At 31.3% G+C, this 20,119-nt stretch overlaps 1 protein-coding gene across 1 annotated transcript in view; it reads left to right on the top strand.

The window, feature by feature from the left end:
* The window catches only part of LOC119831222, a 28,384-nt gene that overhangs the window by 2,816 nt on the left and 5,449 nt on the right, over window positions 1–20,119 (top strand). The window contains exons 2-4 of the mRNA XM_038354513.1: window positions 5,740–5,964; window positions 15,873–16,081; window positions 19,653–19,788. Of these exons, the coding sequence (XP_038210441.1) occupies window positions 5,895–5,964; window positions 15,873–16,081; window positions 19,653–19,788 (415 nt within the window). The 5' untranslated portion in view covers window positions 5,740–5,894. The remainder of the gene's footprint in view (window positions 1–5,739; window positions 5,965–15,872; window positions 16,082–19,652; window positions 19,789–20,119) is intronic.

The raw sequence follows: 20,119 nt of genomic DNA, 5'->3' as shown, positions 1-20,119 counted from the left end.
ATACTTTATAACAACACAATAATGGATTAAGCGATTTAATTGTGCACCATAATCCTAATAATAGCTTATCAGCAAAATTTTGTAGTTAGCAGCGCTTATGCATAATTATTTATTATATGCAGAGACCGTAAATTAAATTTTATAGACGGTGACTGTAATTTAATTTGAAACAACATTATTGTTTTCTGAATTGCAAAATTACATTTTCATTATTATTAAATATCATATTGAGTTTTTAAGATTAAAATTAGGGTATAATTGAATTGGTTTTCAAATACGCACAGGTTTTACTGATTTTTTTGTTAGGAAACGAAGGCACTATACTTCATGCGTATCTATTATAACGACAACTGATTCATTGTCGTCCATAAACTATAGCAATTGTTAATGCGTATATTTATATTCTATTAAGGCGAACGCGCACTGAAGTTAGCAAGACGAGTTTTCAGGAAGGATCTTCAGCACAAAGTTGTGAACATGTCGCCCAAATGCAAAGGGGACTGTCTTGATAAGAATAGGAAGGTGTGAAGGGGGTGTAGAAATACGGATTTTGTGGCTTCCTAACGTACATGTTTATTTAAAAAAAAAATATTAAGGAAATGAGTTACAATTAGATAAAAAAAACGAGGTTAAAATTAAAGCTCTGGTTCCCTCGCATTCAAATACAAATAATGAAACACTGGTTTATCTCATTTTTTTCTTGTGAAGCATGAAAACTAATGGGACTATACTCGTTTTTTTAATATAATCTTGTTTTGGGTATACATTTCCAAACATAGACCAATCCAAAAAATCTTAGACAGATGAAAAAATAATCAATGAAATATACGTAGCGTACAAAATTAGGGATAGTAATATGATGAAAAATAAGGTAACCAAAAAGGGCCGAGTCTACTAAAATATGCATACACTTTCTGGTTAGAACACAATGGGGTACTCAAGGGGATTTGTGTGTGCCCTGAAACTAACATTAGTGCAAAAAATATAATGCTGGCAATAACATTAACATAGTATATCCTTACATATTATTGAGAGGAGTGCAACTTTTTAATACGCTTATACGTATAATGTATAGAAACATTAATATAAAATCAATGAAGACCGAAGTAGATATTTTTATGCAATCGCTTAGCAAATAAAAAAGACTGCTATGCCCATTAACGAAATGAAAGCTACATAAAACTTTGTAATAAATTTACGTTCATAGCTTAAGTAAAATAGTTCATGAATTTTTTATTTAGACATAAGAGCTGCACTTGATTGTGCTCAGACGCTCATCTTGCTTGTAATACGAAATTTTCACCTTGTATGTACCTTCATTTATATTTTTCAGTCGCACTTTATCTTGAATTTGATATCGTGTAAGTCTTTGAAGTCGTAGGAACAAGCATTATAAGCAGTAAGGAAATAGAATGACCAAATTGTTACTCATCTTAATGTACTGTTGGAAGATTATATCGGTTTATTTTAAATTATGATATCATTTATAAAAGTAATGTCGGCATGAGCATTTGTTAATTTTTTTGCTTCTATAGAACTATAGAGTACAAGTGAGTGAGTTTATAAGAGAAACTATGTTGATTTATACAAATAATAATACAGTAACCAGACCATTATTATAAATTAAATATTTTTTAAAAAGAGTATTTGATATGAATGGATACTTTAAATACCCCTAAACAATGGTTAGAAATCTTTTTGTCAATCACGCAGAATCCACTGGGCAGATTTTGACACAATTTTATATGGTGATGGACCAATAGAGATGATTTTCATCATTCCCTTTTATATTGTTCTTGTTTGTTTTTTATTGGTAATGCCGGTGGTTCACCTGATGGTTAAAGATCACCACCGATTAACATTTGCCATAGTGACCTCTGCAAATAAGTTTCTGATTTTAAAGGGAAAAAGAAGAAACAGTAACATTCTTACATTCGTATGCTACTATTTCACGCCGAACTTTCGCGGGGGTGTGGTACCGCCCCTGCGAGCTGGCCCAATTCGTGCCGAAGCGTGCTCGATTCTTAAAATCAAAAATGAATAATAAACATAAGCAATTTGTAATAGTTCAAAATTTTTATGTTACCTGAAGTTTTGTCCACTATATATATACTCGTATAGAATATACTGCATAACTCTTACTACATATATTGTATAGCTAGAACTCGTCTTAGTATATCGCAAATGTAACTATTTCGCGCTTGCGGTAGATCAACGAACAAAAGAAGACAACACAAAGAGCAATGGAACACATTTTGCTGAGCGCTTCGCACCGTGTCCCATATTTTTAATGAGATGATATGGCAGCCTCTATTTCCGTATGCTTAAACTGAAATTTGCACCAAAGTAAACAACATTCTTTATAAGAATGTTGAGCTAATAAACTGAGAGCATTATCCCTTACGCTTACCTTTCGTTTTCTGTTCGTTCTCTCGTTAAAATATTGTAGCTAGCTACATAACAATATTTGTTTACATAGCTGTGTTATTTACATATTTTTTTAAATAATTTACAAAAGAGCTCTATTAGTTTTTGGACGTGCTAATCTCACGTACATTTGGTTCAAATGGAAAATTGCTTATGTGGATAATAGTCCATTTATCGGCGATGATTATATAACTTCACGGTACTAGCAATTTAGAAAACTAGAGAAATATTTATTTATAGAGCAGATGAAGTTACATGGGTCAGTTAGTTTAACATAAATACCACCAATATACGTAATAGGAGATTTAATATGGCTATTAAGAATATTTTTTACAACGTCTTCGAAAGAATTTCTTACGCTAAACGCTAATTAAAATAAACGACTATTAAAATGTCGATTCAAAATATGCCCAAATCTTGTGCGAACTGATATTCAGAATTGTTTTTATAAATTTTGTTTATGTTTTTGATAAAAAATATAAAGATTTTAAATATTGCTAACGAGGATGTCGTTTGTTCCCAGCCTATATTTGCCTTTAGAAATACTACTAAACAGTTGTATATTTTAAAGAAACGGAGCTTAAAAGCGCATAATTATTGTCTTTGAATTTTATATTTTTGAAGTAAGACTATTTTTAGGTCGTCTTTTTAAATAGGGATTTTTGCTTGTAATAATTTATTTAATTAAAGCATTTATTATTATGTAAAATGGGTGTCTGCCTGAATAATATTAAATATATTCTAGTCTCATAAATCCTCATATAAAATCATATCATATCAAATCACATCTTTAGATCGTCTTCCTATTCCCGGACATATTTGTTTATAATAATTTTCATCATAAAAGCGTTTATTAATATGTCAAATGGACGCCTAGATGAATAATATTAAATTATAAAGATTAGAATAATGATTGCGTAAGCGACGGTTGCTTACGCCTGAAGTTTCCGTAATTTGTTTAAAACAGTGTGAAAATAATGAGACAGCGTTTCTAGTCCATTTAATAATTCTATACAAAGGTTATTTCAGTCTTCAATATTCCTATAAAAAGACCTTCAGTACCTACTGTTTCACTACCAAAGAGAACTGTTTTTGCTTTGAATAATCCGATTTACAAAGACAATAGATTTCCGAAGTCCTTAGTGAAGTAAAATTACTTATATTATATAACGCGTTTTTTCTTTTATTAATTATATTGATTATCTAATATATAAAATTATAGTGTAACAATTTTCGTTCCCATACTCCTCCTAAACGGTTCGATCGTTTCTTATGAAACTTTGAAATATATCTCCCTGCATGACAATAGTTTCGTCCAAATGTTTCAAAAATAAATCAGATACATAAGAACCAAATGTCATTGAAAGTTTTAAATGTTAATATCCAGTAAATCATATTAAAAACGTAGCAATGTCTACTATACTGTATTATAATACGTACATATATCCTACACATGCCAGTATTATATTTTCATTAACTATATAGTATTATATCATAACAAATCAATCGTTTCAACGATTTATTTATTACTACTTATATTACTCGTCATTAGCCCATATATGTTGCTGAGACACGGGCCTCCTATGAGGGTTCAGGCCATAATCTACCACGCTAGCCAAGTGCGGATTGGCAGATGTCACATGTCGTCGAACTTTTGATTCTTGAACATTCCGGTTTTCTCACGATGTTTTCCTTCACCGTTTTAAGCAGTGGTGATGATCCACATGAGCAGATAAATTGAAAAATCAGTTTATTTCCTGCACGCTCGCCCGGTCTCGAACCCCGACTTATCGATTTTGAAGTCCGAGGTTCTAACTACCACTACTTATTATTGATGTTACTGGAATGTATTTAATACAATATAATTAAAATAGCTACTTCACCCGGCTTCGCTCGTGGTACATATATAGTATATGTCACTCAGTAAAGTTGCAGCTTTCTAATGGTGAAAGATGATTCGAAATCGGCCCATTACTTTTTGTTTGATATGCAAATTATGCAAATATAGTTGCATACAAATCTTTCTTCTTTATAATATTACTAGAAATTTCAATTAAAATTACCGAGATCGACGTTTTAGGTATAGCTATTGGACCGGGGTGGGTTCTATTGAAGGATTAAATAGTAGTCTGCGTCAACATGATAAGAGCTGAGAAAGGCCGTGGTCCATAAAATTCAAACAGAGAACAAAAGCGTGTCGAGATTGGTCAGATGCGATCGGCGCCATCTGGAACTCAGGACGCAACTCATCTCGCTTTCATCTCTGAAACTTTACAGCCCGGCTGTTGCAGTCCGAAGGATTGTTGTATAGAACAAAACATTCGGACCCTGTTTATATAAGCGTTGTGTTGGCTTATACATAAACATGAACGCGCCTCTCGATCACAGAGATAAATGCATTTGCATCTGTGAGGGACTGGATGAGAACAAATATCTATATAGCATAAACAAAAACTGACCTAGATTACGTAATTAATTAAAATTTATGCTGTTGTTGTTGTACTATCTACTGAGAAGACTTTGTAGTTTGTGCATGTTGCTTATAATATTCGTTACCCGCAATTCTATGATCTAACCGTATAGTGAAGTGAACCGTATAGTGAAAAATAAGAACTGATTTACCTAATATGAAATAGCAAACAAAAACACTAACATTGATCAATCCCTTCCTTGTGCTTCGTTCACTTTACACTCCTCTTCAAAAGTTTCATGTTCATATAATATCGGCCATTTATTTGATAACTTCTGGTCCTATCTGTGAACTATTGGACACAATGTGGAATACGTTTACAGCTCACAATAGGGTGTTATTTATTACAAAAGAACGATTGGAAAAACTTTTCATAACTTTCGGAAAAAACTTGAATTGCGGTTACAAAAACTTTTCCTGTCAGAATACTTATGAGACTTGCACAAAGAGAGTATTTGCAAGTATTTTGCTTTTGAATTATTAACAGTGCTTTACAAAGCTTATTATTATGTTTTTTAATAAATAAAAAACATAAGAATTGAAGTCAGAAATTAACGTTGGGTTAAGTTTAGATATATTAAAACTGTATATATTAATAGTAGCTTAAAAATTCAACGACAGTCCGTGTAAAAACATTAATATGTCATGAGGCGGGATTCGATTTTTTTCTATTCTTTCAAAATTTCTCATTAAAAAAGCATTTCCATGCTATAAAACTTAAAATTGAAAATATTTACATGTCTTTAAGAAATACGTACATCTTTTCTTGTTTTTGCTACTTTATTACTTTTATTAAAAGAAGCACTTGACACGCGATAAGTGACAATATTGTTTCTTTTCAGGTAAACCATCCAGGGATTAACATAATAGGATGTGCGTGTGTGAGTGGCGAACTATTGCAGTTAAAGTGCTTGATACCTAGATGGGATTAAAGTAGCGACGGAAAGAAGTGATTGTGCTATATGAGACGTTTAGCGAGTATCGGATAACAAGTGGCATGGAGGTTATGCTGTCTACGGGAGGCCGCATTTTCGTGGCCTTCCTTGCTACGGCCTTTTGGGGAATGGGTAAGCTTGATAACGTTTATATAACATTCATATTTTAGGTTCCCTTATTATAGAAAAAATAAATATTATAATATTTGCATTGTTTAATCTATTAACACTGGTTAAAACCACCGTTGGTTAAAAGTTATTCGTCGTATATCGCATTAAACGACCATTTCAAGAATATTTTATAAACATCCGTCTTGACATTTTTATATTGTTGTGTAATACTTCATTGAACGGATAAGTTTAAAGCAGGTATTTGAAAAAAACAACCCTTAAGTTTCGCATAATTTTATTTACATTCTGAGTAATTGTCGGACATAGGAATAGGTACAACATCGTACCGTTTCGGGAGAGTACCTAACCATTAACCGTCAGTGCTTAATGAAAGTACAGCTATATACTCAAAATCTCTAAAAAAACAAGTTCCGTCATATTACAAATATCGACTAAAGTTTGCACAATAAACCAGCAAATTACAAGATGCTTGCCAGTATACAAATTGGTCATACATTTTATATAGGTTTAACAAAAGGCACAAGAAAAATAAAGTAAATGTTTCCTTATAAATATATCATGTATCGAGATAATAATAAATTGCGCGTGAAAAGGATGGTTAAATTTAAAATACACACACTCAAATATGATAATATGCTCAATAAAATACGTAATATGAGAAGCACATGAATATACAGGGAGTTTCAGGTCTCGTTGTAATAAAATATACTGAATGATATCAATTTTAGGTTTGTGGATAAATCCGTGTTATGAATGGGCACAGAGCGATGAAAGCGTCAATTAAACCTTGCTTAGAAATTAATTGTTTTATTACCAACACAGAACTAATTTATATTCAACAAATATAGCCACAATTTGTTAGGCGAAATCTGCTTTTAATATTAATCAGCGTAATCCTTTTCTATAGACCATCTTTCCTTTCTACCGCGGTTTTGTATAATGCTATTAAAAGAGAAATTTATTCGCTGATTATGTGTGGGTCTTAATTTAATAAAAAAATTAATCACTTTCTACGCATAAAGTTTCCGCAGTTGGTAAATTTAAAGCTAAAACCAATGTGGACAACACCCGGTGAACAGTAAATTTAAATACTGATAAAGATTCCTGAATTCAACAAAGTGTGAGAATTAATCTCAAATCTAAATTGCAAAAATGTATGTGGTCTGCATATTTCTGCATAAACTTGTTCACACTGGTAAATAGAATAACAAAATATGAAATAAATGAATGCGAAATTTACGTTGAAGTTTAATGTGGTTTTGTATGGATCCTGTATACGGTTCTCAGAGAAATTAATGAATGATAGGTATTTATGGTAGAAAGACGCTAGGATATAAATTCGAAATGTTTCATTAGCTTCGCAATGCGCGTTAAGATTTTATATAAACTCATTCCGAAATTCCAGCTTTTGCATAGACAATGTCACAAATGAGCAAACCCCGTCGAAAATAATGAAACGAGACGAAATATCCTCACAATTGGACGAAAGATCTCATTTTCTAGACACTGACATGCAAGACAGAGGACTGTATAATGAAACAAAGATTAAATAACCCTGTCTGCGCAAGGTTACGTGGAGTCAAACACTTTTATGTCTAGTACTTATAGTTAGATTTTCTCTATTCTGAATGTTTGAGAGTGAAATATAGATTTAAAAATGTTTGTTCTTAACATCAAATTCTTTCTTATATATATGGTAAATTCTGAAGATACGTAAATAAAGGGAGCGAGAATACATGTGACTTTCTATATTTTTGTGTGTGTGCAAGTATATGTTTATTAAATGTCAACAGTATTAAATAAGGGTTCTTTAAATGTCCATACTGATTTGGGTACCGCACAATAGCTGTACAAATACATTACTTAGCTTCATTAGTGAATATTTTTTATTACAAACAACATGATAATTAAATATCCATTCTTGATATTGTTCCATATGTAGAACGATTTTATAAAGATTTTATTTATTAAGTTAACCCTCTGTCGGAATTGCTAATATCACAAATCAAGTAAATTGGTTAGATATAGGTAAGAAATACCATCTCCTTCGCGATGTTTTCGTTTAATTTTCTGAGAATTGTGGATAATAAGTCACTTTTGCATTGTCAACAAATCTCGATCCAGGGGATCGAGATTTGTTGTTAGAAAAAAATGTTCATTATTTCTCAATGTAACTTATTATTTCTCAAAAATATATAGATACGCACCGCGTTTTCGCCCGCGTAAGTCTGTATCTCGTAGGAATATCAGGATAAAAAGTTGCCCATATGTTATTCCAGTTGTCCAGCTGTCTACGTACCAAATTTCGTTGCAATAGGTTTAGCAGTTTTTGCCTGAAAGAGCAACAAACACACACATCCTTACATTCGCATTCATAATATTGGTAGGAAGGAGGATAAATGGCTGTTTGAAATAGTTAAGAAAAAATACAGATTCAACTTTTTTGCTGCGATCATATTAAAACGTGAACAACTAATATAAACTTGTTTTTAATGGATTACTATACGCATACTCGAAATAACTTCGATCTCTGGCTTGGTCGTTAAAGTTCAGAGCTATAGGAGCTTTTCGCATAAATTGTGTTTTTCGAATGAAATGCTAAGTCGTAAAATAGACGTAATGTACAGCAAAAGAATTAGAACGATCAATTTAATAACGCCGCCGAGTGTCAGTGACACATGTAGTTAAATAATAGCTAAAAGTAATTTAAATTTATCACATAATATAACCGTCACATTCTTCACTAAGTTGTTTGTTTACTAAATTTTCTAATGAAATAGTTGTGTGATAGTTCTGAGAACATTATTAATTTTATCGTCTTTGCTATTATAAAACTTAATAGTTAAATCTTAGCTCGCTATTAAATTCTTGTAAGCCATATTAACCACCAAACAATTGTATATATTCGATTTTTATCAATTGTGTTTTTTTATTGAATTATAATTGTATTGATGAAACGAAAGGTACAAAAATGTAATTAAAGGGCTAAGACAAATATTAAACCGATTAATTAATGGTTAAACTGTCTCATATTTTGTGTATTTTGTGTAAATCTCAAAACGTATTTTAGTGACGATATATTTTTATAATGCAAGTTGGAAGAAGATATCGATCTTTGAAATTTTAATAAGTAAAGAAAATTGCGGTACTTTACATACTGACCCTTATTTCATTGAATTGGTGTAAGCCATAAACCTTAACCAGCGCTAAAGAGAGATATCTAACGATAAAAAAAGATGGCCAGCGTCTATCTTGAAACAAATGACGTAATATTTGTCTCGCTTACAGTCGTTACGTTGACATTTGTCCCGCTCATAGGCAGGAAACTAGCAATTTCTCCTCTTAAGTGGCAATTGTTATAAACTCGTCTATTCATTTAAGTGCTCAGTATATTTATAGAAAATTATTGCTTTATTACTCAGCCTATGGATGTTTCCGCAACGAACGGAAAAATAACAATTTCAAATGATACTTGTACAACGAATATAATACGACTATTATTCAGGAAACAACAGAATTTGATGGTTCCAAATTCAAGATTATCTCGCAGATAAACTAATCACTTTTTGCTGTTAAATTCAAATGTTGTCCTGTAGACTTAGTATGTTTAACTTGATACATTGTAATGCAAGTAAAGGAAAATTTTACTGTAACCCAGAATCATTTGAACAAATAAATCAGATTACTGATCTTTAATACTTGTGTTATGTTGCATATATAGATAAATTTTACAATTATTTGGCAATATTTTAATAATTCCATACTATTTAACGAAGCCACATTATATGTATAGATCATTTTTTAAATATCAAGTTGTACAAATAGTTCTGTCAAAGGTTCTACAAACATGTGATTATTAAACTATTGTATGTATTTATAAACTATTTTTTTTTTGTTTTTCTGTTGCCTCGCTGTTTTTATGTTGGGTCATGGGTGATGTTACATTAAATGCAGACAGCATCTTCTAATATTTATTATTGCTATTAAGATACTTTTATTCAATTTGTTATGTATTAAATAAAGTAAATGAAATGAATATATTTGTACCTCATATCATAATTAAATAAAAGTTGATTCATTAAAGAAACGAAGTATATCTATGCTTTATGTATTTGTACTATATTTTCTGTGATACGTACTTCATAAGTATTTAATGGAATAACAAAAACGCCCTGCTAAAAGGTAAGATACTGGCAGTTTTTCCTCAACAATATGGGTTCAAAGAAGAAATATTTTCAATATAAATAATCCAGAGTTGTTATACTAACAAAATGTATGAATTCATAATAAAACGTGACCCAATTGCAATTATTTAACGAGTATACTACACGTACTAAACTTACTTATAAATGTTGCCATCCCTTAGCAATAAGCGAGGTAGCTATGTATTATATGTTTCATAAAGTAAACAGAGGCAGGTGACGGGTCATGTAAGCTGACGTTGCGCCGCTTTGAGTCCTAAGTAATCGATATTTAGCTATAATGGCTGAGATTGATCGATCTAAGGGTGCTAGAGTAAGAGGCAACAATATATTACGAGACAACCCACCTTGATATAATTTCTTGATTAAAATTTTGCATAAGCACAATTTAAATTAAAAAAGCATAATTTAAGGGTATAATGCTACAGTGATAGATTGTAGTGTATGCACCTTTGGCTAGTATTATATTATATTAGCTGCGCCCCGCGGTTTCACCCGCGTAAGTCCGTATCCCGTAGGAATATCGGGATAAAAAGTTATTACAGTTTATTATTTTGTATTTGCCTATATTTTATTACAGTTGTTCAGCTGTCTACGTACCAAATTTCATTGCAATCGGTCCAGTAGTTTTTGTGTGAAAGAGCAACAAACACACACACATCCTTACAAACTTTCGCATTTATAATATTAGTAGGATTAGTAGGATAGTGGGATTGTTTATGCCTTTGTTATAAAACTATGTCATTACTTGATTTATATGAGCCTAACGTATTTTTACAGAAATATGTAGAATTATTGAAAAATATCTGTATCGAATTCTTACACTGGTATCTGTAAGCTATCAATATATATTATTTATCATCCATTATGCCAGTAATTTGCTACAAAAAGCAGATGATTCTCGCAATAAATAATACTCAGACTTTTATTAATTGCCGTACATTATTATGGTTCAAGCTGATTTTAGTCAAAATGAAATATACTTAAATCAGAAAAACGAAACACCACCTGATCAAACTTAACTTTTTCAGTTGTTGATTTAGATTACAAGATAATAATATTGCTCGCTATGCAATCATAATGGATCAAAAATCACGCTTCAAACATACGAAATTAATTAAAACCTGTATGCTGTGAAGCGTTGTCGTTTAATTGTAAATGCAGACAAAGGGACATGTCGCGTTTGAATACCTTATCTTTAACGATTATTGTGTCGAACTGTTACTGGAATTTTTATTCTATTTCCAAACCCTTCGTCTTTCATTGTTTTACATTGTATTATTTGGGGTATTTAAAAGGCTTTTGTGCTTTAAACGTTTCAATCAATTAAACCTCAACTCAGTAAAGAAGAAAGGACAAAGTAAAGTAATTAAACAGCTTTTATTTTTGGGTAAAAGACGAGAACTAAAAATTTTTGTGTTCCTCCTCTATGTAATGTTATAGAAAGTAGAAATTAAAATTCAATATTTGTGGCAAATCATGGTAAATGTATGACGTGATTCACAAGTATACCTAGTATTTTCTTGTGTTTGATTTTACGCGAGTATTATACATTTAGAAATTAAAAACTTTTTAACGTCACGGGGAGACCACGCTCGCTGTAAGGTGTTCGAAACGTCGGGTTAATAATATAATGAATAAATCGCGTTTAAAATCCGTTAAAAAGTTTTTAATTTCTAAAAGTATACCTAGTATTTTACTCAGGTATAATTATTAAATCGCTTAAAATATATACTTGGAAGTTTATTTTTTGTTCTTTACTCATATTTCCATATTTTTACAACGGAAATAACAAAATCGACGTAAAATAAAGACAATGCACACTTGGAAACTGTTACAAAGTAAAAATGGTTCTCAATTAGGCAGTCATCTCGACGGAGTGTAGATAAGACACGTTCCTGTAGGCTAAATAGAATCCTGACACGTAGCAATAACACTTAAGACTACTTTAATCAATTGGTATTGGGTGTGGCGTCCTCAATATGTCAGCTACCACAGCTTACAGTATATTTCATGTATATGTAATTAGTTGGTTTTCTTTTGTTTATCTAAGAGACTTGCTTATTTATAAATTGTGTTAATGTTTGGCATATAAGGCTTCTTAATTTTTTCGCAATTATGACGGTTACCAAAATAATTTTTTCCATATTAATATTAAGTTATGTTATATATAACATTGGGTGGATAGTTTTAGATATACTTTTAGAATTATAGAGGTGAAAGTTTGGGACGATACATGGATGAGTTTTTCATCAATCCGAGTAAAACACAGTGTTGTTTTGGTGGAATGTTTTATCTTTTAAAGATTTTTATGAATAAAATCGGGTCATGTATCGTATTCAAAAACCAATATTTATCAATTGCTATCTACTATAGTTCCGTGCGGCTTACACCTTGTTACCAGCTACCTGCGTCATTTTCCGTTACTTTAATAAATGGAACTTTCTGTCAGAACTCGGTCCACCCCGGTACATGTGTAAATTGCCCGTGGTACATATATAGCCAGCCTGTCCTCAATAAATGGGCTATCGAACACTGAAAGAATTTTTCAAATCGGACCAGTAGTTCCTGTTTTAGTGCGTTTAAACAAACAAACGACCAAACAAACAAACTCTTCAGCTATTTAATATTAATTATAGATGTTTAGAATCAGTGAATTGAATCCAATCCAATAAAAGCAGGTCTACTACAAAAAGTAACATAACAAAGTTACAAAAGCTTCGAGGGCTTTGTGTTTTTTATTCATTGCCTTTTAAAAAAAATTATGTAACCCTCAGGCTTCAAATATAAAGTTTCAGTGTCCAGTGGAACGTTATATTTGAAAGCCCACACAAATCTTAAGAACTCAACCATCTGTTTCTAATATGTCAGATTTTATAATAATTTATGTACCAAAATAGCTTGAGAGACACTTTTTTGATGTGCAAAAGTATTCTGGATCACCACCCTTTAATAAAATCGTTTGCTTTCTCAAAAGAAAATCTTGATTGTATTTCAATATGTGTCACACAATAATAATTATTACAATATACAAAACGTTACTCTTACTCCTTGCTAAAATAGTCTGTATATATAAATATCAATTGCCGTTCGTTAGTCTTGCTAAAACTCGAGAATGGCCGGGCAAATTTGGATATTTTAGACGTTGTCATAATAGTTCAGGAAAAGTTTAAATGGTAAGAAAAATAAGGAAAAATATGTCAAAATTTTTCTATAGCATTGTATGGTACGCCGGTTCAGCTAATTATATATAAAACTAGTGTTTATATAAAACTAGTGTGTGTTATATATAAAACTAGTGTCTGTGTCTTTCTTTTACATCGCAACGGAACAATATGTTTTCGCGTCTGGCAATAATTCGGAGGCTAAAGACTAACATTAACCCCAGTCTGCGGGAAACATCTCATTCCTCAATGACCACGCGGGCGAAGCATAAAATATGTTCATAGGTCGTTTAATAAAATATATTTTTGAGTCGGAATTAAAACCCAAGATCAACAGACATTTCAATTAAAGTTGCAAAATGTATAAATAATTGAAAATATATATAAGGCTAATAAAATACTGTCATATCCTCAGATCTCTACAGGAAAACCCTGAGGAAAACTCTATGAAGATGGATAGGCTGTCAAGTCTCGGCTTGTATCTAATAATAAATAAATAATCAAAAATATATTATTATGTAATTCAATGTGAAGGAAAGGTTAATAACATACTTACACTTTTATATGAATTCGCGTTACCATGAAATAATACCGTAAATATATTTTCGTATGATTTTGTTCATTATTATTCAACACGAGGTTTCGAACACTTTACTGCGAGCGCGGTCACGAAACAAACAAACGTGTGCGGGGATAATAATGAATAAATCACTTGTAAATCCATTAACATCCATTTTATTTCAAGATCCATAATGTATTCAGATTCCTTTAAAAGGGTCGTTTTAATGGTTCCCAATTTGATACTTACCCCGTGACTTGACATAGATGGATAATATACGTTCCGCACAGACTCTACAATAAACGAAACTGTCTTCAACAATTAATTACGACTGAGATTAATAAATTAAAAACTTTGTTTATTGAAAACTAACAGTCCGCCCTGGCGTCGCCCGTGGTACATATATAGCCTATAGCCCTCCTTAATAAATGGACTATCTAACACTGAAATAATTTATCAAATCGGACCAATGTTTCCTGAAATTAGTGCGTTCAAACAAACAAACAAACTCTTCAGCTTTTTAATATTAGAATAGATAAAAACAATAGGATAATATTGCATGGCAATGTAATCCCCATGAGAAAGCGTGGGTATTGCATGTCAATATTATATCATCTCATTATTCTCGGTAGCAACATCAGTGACAGTAGTCTGTTTGCCTTTGAAAGTATTTATCAAAGTCAAACATTTTTTTATTCAATTAGACTTCTTATAGAAGCACTTTTGATTCGTCATAACACAGTTTTAACATTTACCATCCGTTCGCGCGTTTATACAAACAAAATACTTCAGCTATATATTATTTGTATAGATTTAATATATCATTAGATGGAGATGCTCTTTTTCGTGGAAAAGTTTGTAATATGAGCATTTCTAGAAAACAAGGAAGTAGGTGTTGATTCGTATTACGAAAAAAATATTACAAGCACGCTTAGTGATTTATGTTTATTAAATTTTGCTGTCCTCGGTCGCATTTAAGATTAGCGCGAGTTTTTAAAATGACGTAATTCAGATGCTGAATAAGAAAAATTAGAGATAAATATTAATAGATTCATTGTGTCTCAAATTGCTAGTAGAATAATTCGTAGATAATGGACCTTTGAACTAATGTCTATCGAATATCAGCTTCATTTCGATCAATGTCTCATGTCTCATATAGTATCTAAGAGATACATTAAATCACATTAAATAGATATTGTATGGAACATTCATTCAGCTGTTTACGTAATTCTCATAATTTTGTATAACCGGACTTTTTAAATCATTTGTTAGCTTTTAAAGACTAAAAGATTAACTCAAAAAAAAATTACAGTATTCAGTTAGATTTCTAGAACTGTTTATGTTTTTTGTTGATTTTACCCGATAAAAGGGAAATTGCATTGTAAAAAAACATTGTACATACGAGTGTACCCGTACCCAATTCTGAGTAAAAATGTTTAAAGTCCTATTCTATAAAATGTAATCAATTGAAATTTTTCGATGTTTTTATACACCGGACTTCCATATTATATTCGCGAGCTTGTTATTATTTTATCACTGTATGCAAATTCAACTTCAAGTGAACTGTAAAAAAGTTTATAAATATTGGGACTACTCTCGCCACTCCTTTATTTATGTCGTGTGCTGTAATGTTCCAATTTCCTACTAATGTCATAAACGCGAAAGTCTGTAAGTATGTATGGATGTTCGTTACTCTTTCCCGCGAAAACAGCTCATGGTGTCTATATAAAATTTGATGTAGAGATAGATTATAGTCTGGACTATAGGACTTGGCGACGCCGCGGGTTAGGTATAGCCACTATTTTTAGCAAACTTAAATAACCTAACTAATATCCTAAAATAGGGAGAGACCTACCGTGCTACCGATAGTATCTACCGTGACGATCATAGCTGCAATTTAAAAAAGAACCTTAATTTCACACGGTCAAATGATACAATCAACTTACTGTAGTAATTTTTTCTCTAAATGTGATATTTTTACAGGTGTTCGAGGTCTTCACAATTTGGAAATAAATGTTCCAAACGCAGTTCTCGTGGGAGAAACAGTTACACTTGAATGCACATGGCAACTGGAAGATGAGGAAGCGCTATACAGTGTTAAGTGGTATAGAGGGAGAGAAGAATTCTACAGATACATACCCAAAGAGTTGCCACATACGAGAGTATTTCCATTACCTGGAATCGAAGTTGATGTAAGTTGTAATACCTTTTGTAAAATTTTATTTCATAATACGTTATTTTCAAATAACTTTTTTCTTGCCACACATATTACATCAACATTTTTGGGTTAATTTACATTTAAACCACATTAATCTAATGTGGTGTAAATGTTAGTATGTACAATAAGCAAAACCATGTAATTTGGCTCTTACTTACATGTGTTAAAAAACTATGCATGTTTTCCTTTGAAATTGTGGTTTCAAGTTTCAATTCCATAGGTATTCTATAGCCAAAGATGATTGAATAAATTCATTTGATATCTTACCACCAGACAGAGATATATCACCAAGTGAGGACTTTCTTACAATATATGAAAATGTCAAATATTTCGAAAACCGAGAAAAAAGTGTATTTTCTGAGCCACCACAACGTCTTCTACCCGCAATTACCGTATTAATGCTTCACTACTGTATTAATCGCTCATTGTATTTGTAATAACAGTTCTTGCAAAACACGCTAGGGAGTTTTTGACCGCGAAATCGAGTATCGTTACGATAAAACTATTTAAGGATATGGAATGAAGAAAACTTCCAATGATGTACACGATACATAACGATAAATATACAATTACATAAATTAAACGGTATTCCTACATGAATTTAATGTTTTCAGTGATAATATAATGTTTAATACCAACAATAATTTAATAAAATATGAATATTAATTACTATAATTATTACGGAGCATTGCAAATAAAGTAAAGCCTCAGGCTTTTAACGAAATTTCGGCCATATCTGCTAATTTTAGTAATTACCCAATTGTTGCGCTGTAAATAAATTAATCGGTTGCAAACAAAATTTATGTAATAATAGAACAAACACTATAAACGTTCGATTTTATTTTATATATATAACCTATTAAAGTTAATGTGTAAAACAAAAATAAATGAATAGAAGGTAAATAAAACAGTGTTTCTTATTATTTTTTGAGAAAAGAGAGCTATCGCTATTAGATAAAAATGACTTACACTAAATGACTAATCTTCATAGCATAATATAATATACAAAAACCCTATTTCTAGGCAGCCTGTTTATGCAAGAACATCTCATTAATTTTCATACAACGTGGCGCTTAATACGGTACAGTGAGTTATTAAAAATTTAGCTGTTGCCGGTTGTTGTTGACAGAATATACAAAGATAATTGTATTATTATTAGACTTCAATACCGCGAATTTTTATACTATTGGATCAGTATCAATTGGTAGACCATTTAAAAAATGCCTGGTTAAGATTTGTCATAGTGCAGTTCAGATAAGCATATGCAGCATACGTTCACTTCTTAAACTGCACGTAGAAATGTTTAGTTATTATTATTAAATGTTTTAAATAGAATGAAAACAGACAGATACTTTCGCTTTATAAATTTTCTAAAGGACGTTTTTTAGTAAAACGAAGTGCTATTTCCAACGTTTGAGAAAATAATTATTATCACCGACACCGTTTTAAAAGCTTTAAAAAAACTAATAACTTCGTATCACAGTAGGTAATATTACGCTGGGATGAAGGCTGAAGCATGAAAAATCCAATTCTATGTTTATTTCTAAACGTTCATCAATAATTTAAACTAACAACTATTCTCAAGCAACACGCTATTGTGCATTTGAAATTCATGCCACAAGGCGCGATTTCATGTCCGTTTCTGAATTTACGGACAAAATTAAGCAATATTCTTTATTTTAAATTATATACGCGCGGCTTTGCCCATGTTGTGATAGGAAACTCCCCTGGAAATGAAATGTTTCATGGCAATAGAATATATTAATCTCTAGACTAGAGAGTCTAGATCTAACTAACTATCTCCCGAAACAAAAATCATAGCATAAAATCGCGAGATTGCGGCGTAAAATCTCGAAAAAAAACAAATATACTTTCACATTTGCGTGTAATATTTCTGTGCCATGTTTTTTTTCCTTATAAACTCACAACCATCTTTTTCTTCATCAAAAATAAAGCGTTCATAATCTAAGTGTTCTCTTTCAAAATACAATTTTCAGATTTTCTAAATTATCCATTTTATATTATTGAATGGTAAATTGTAGTAGATTCCGTTTCCATCATAAATGGTAGTAGTAATAATACATTTATAATTTCGATAATGTGTCTTTGTTCCTAAAAACTTTGTTCGATTAATGACTTTGCTCTTCATCAATTTCCTTTAGTTGAAATAAACAATGACATACTACAACGCCAGAAATTTCACTTCAATTAAGTATAAGCTCAGTACAGCGAAACACAAATATCATTGATGCGATCATCAATCTTGAGCAGAAAAGACAAGACAGTTACTGTTCAATATCATTGAGAGTAAAAAAGCTTATTAAACTGAATAATTTAAAGTATCTATCTACTTAAAATACTGTTGCATTTTACATAGTAAGATGACTAAAATACTGTTATTAAGAAATGGTGAACGAGGATACAGATTTCAATAAAATAATGAGATTTTTCTCTAAAACTATATTTAGACAAATATACACATCCAAGAAAATATATACCTCTGTATAATTTAAATTATATACACAAATTTAATCATAACCTTTACAACGGTTTTAAGTTAATAAGAATTTTATAACGATAAATTTTACTATTACATTTCATGATTGAAAAACGTATTAGCTGAATAAGAATGTAAAAAGCATAATAAATATCTACCAAATGCAACTTCACATGGTCGTGTAAATGCATTTTACTTTTTACTTAAACAATATATTTATACTACTAATATCAACTGAAGAGTTTGTTTGTTTGTTTCGCTAATTTCAGGAAATTCTGGTTCAAGTTTAAAAATCGTTTTTGGATTAGTAGGTCCTATAAATATATAACATCAAGTACGACATTGCTGAAATCGCCGGGCACAACTACTACATATATTTCAAAAAAGTAAAATAACTAGTTTTGTAACATCAAACAAAGAAATTTCTTTTGTTCGGAGAATTTCTGCAGATGATTTATAAAAAGAAATATAAAATACGTTACATATTTTTCATGTAAGTATTAACATAGCTTAATAAGAACAAAAAGAAAGTACCTTCGAATAACATGGCTGTGACACACGATGACGTATAAGGGTTTCATTGCCAATTGGCTACGAAACTTCTGAAGCGAAGGTTCTTTTAACGACCATAAGAAATAACCTATTCACTGTACAGTATGGGTAATATTTTCTAAGAATATTAATTACAATATTTCTAGCAAGTAGATAACAATTATGTCGATAGTAGAATGGCTACGATTTTATTGAAATAATAAATAGGTATATTGCTCATAAAACAATAGCTTTTATAACGTAGAAACAATTGGCTCAATATTAATTGCTAATAACGAATGACTCGTTAATGTCATAACCTAAATAGGATAGTCGAACACGACACTACTTCGATCTATATATTAAATGTTTGAGCTGTATTATTTAGGAAATAAAACAAATCATTATTTACAAAATAAATTCGAAATGCCTTTGAACCTTCGCTTTTGCGGATTCACGCAGGATATGTCAATTTGCCGCATAATACAAGTAATTTAAATGCTACTTCCTCGTATAGATATCGCGGTCGGGAGCACGTCGCGTCGTCCTGCAAGACGCGACCCCTGCGATGGCGGGACGTTTCCGCTGCGAGGTGTCGGCGGACGCGCCCACGTTTCACACGGAAATACGTTCGGCGCCACTTGATGTTGTTGGTAAATATTCATGTTTATTCTCTTACTCCGCTGATGACGCTGAGCTTTCTGGTACAAAAGACACATCGTCAAATACATTTCATCCTTTTGTATTGTAATTACACTTACACACAAGTGTTATTATTTGTACATATATTATAATGGATAGTATGGTTTTATTTTTGCGATATCAGATTGTAATGCGCCTAAACTGTTCCTACTGTAATCATTATTTTAAACAAAAATTTAAACCGCCTTCAAATTGTGATAACTAGACCATATTTAAATGTGGCCATATGGAAGGCACCAGCTTTGCAATAAAAAAGAATCACAAACATTTGTTCACCCAGCA

This window comes from Zerene cesonia, chromosome 13 (assembly GCF_012273895.1).
Source record: "Zerene cesonia ecotype Mississippi chromosome 13, Zerene_cesonia_1.1, whole genome shotgun sequence".
Taxonomy (NCBI): domain Eukaryota; kingdom Metazoa; phylum Arthropoda; class Insecta; order Lepidoptera; family Pieridae; genus Zerene; species Zerene cesonia.
Note: the sequence above shows the minus strand (reverse complement) of the source record. Positions and strands in the feature narration are given on the sequence as shown.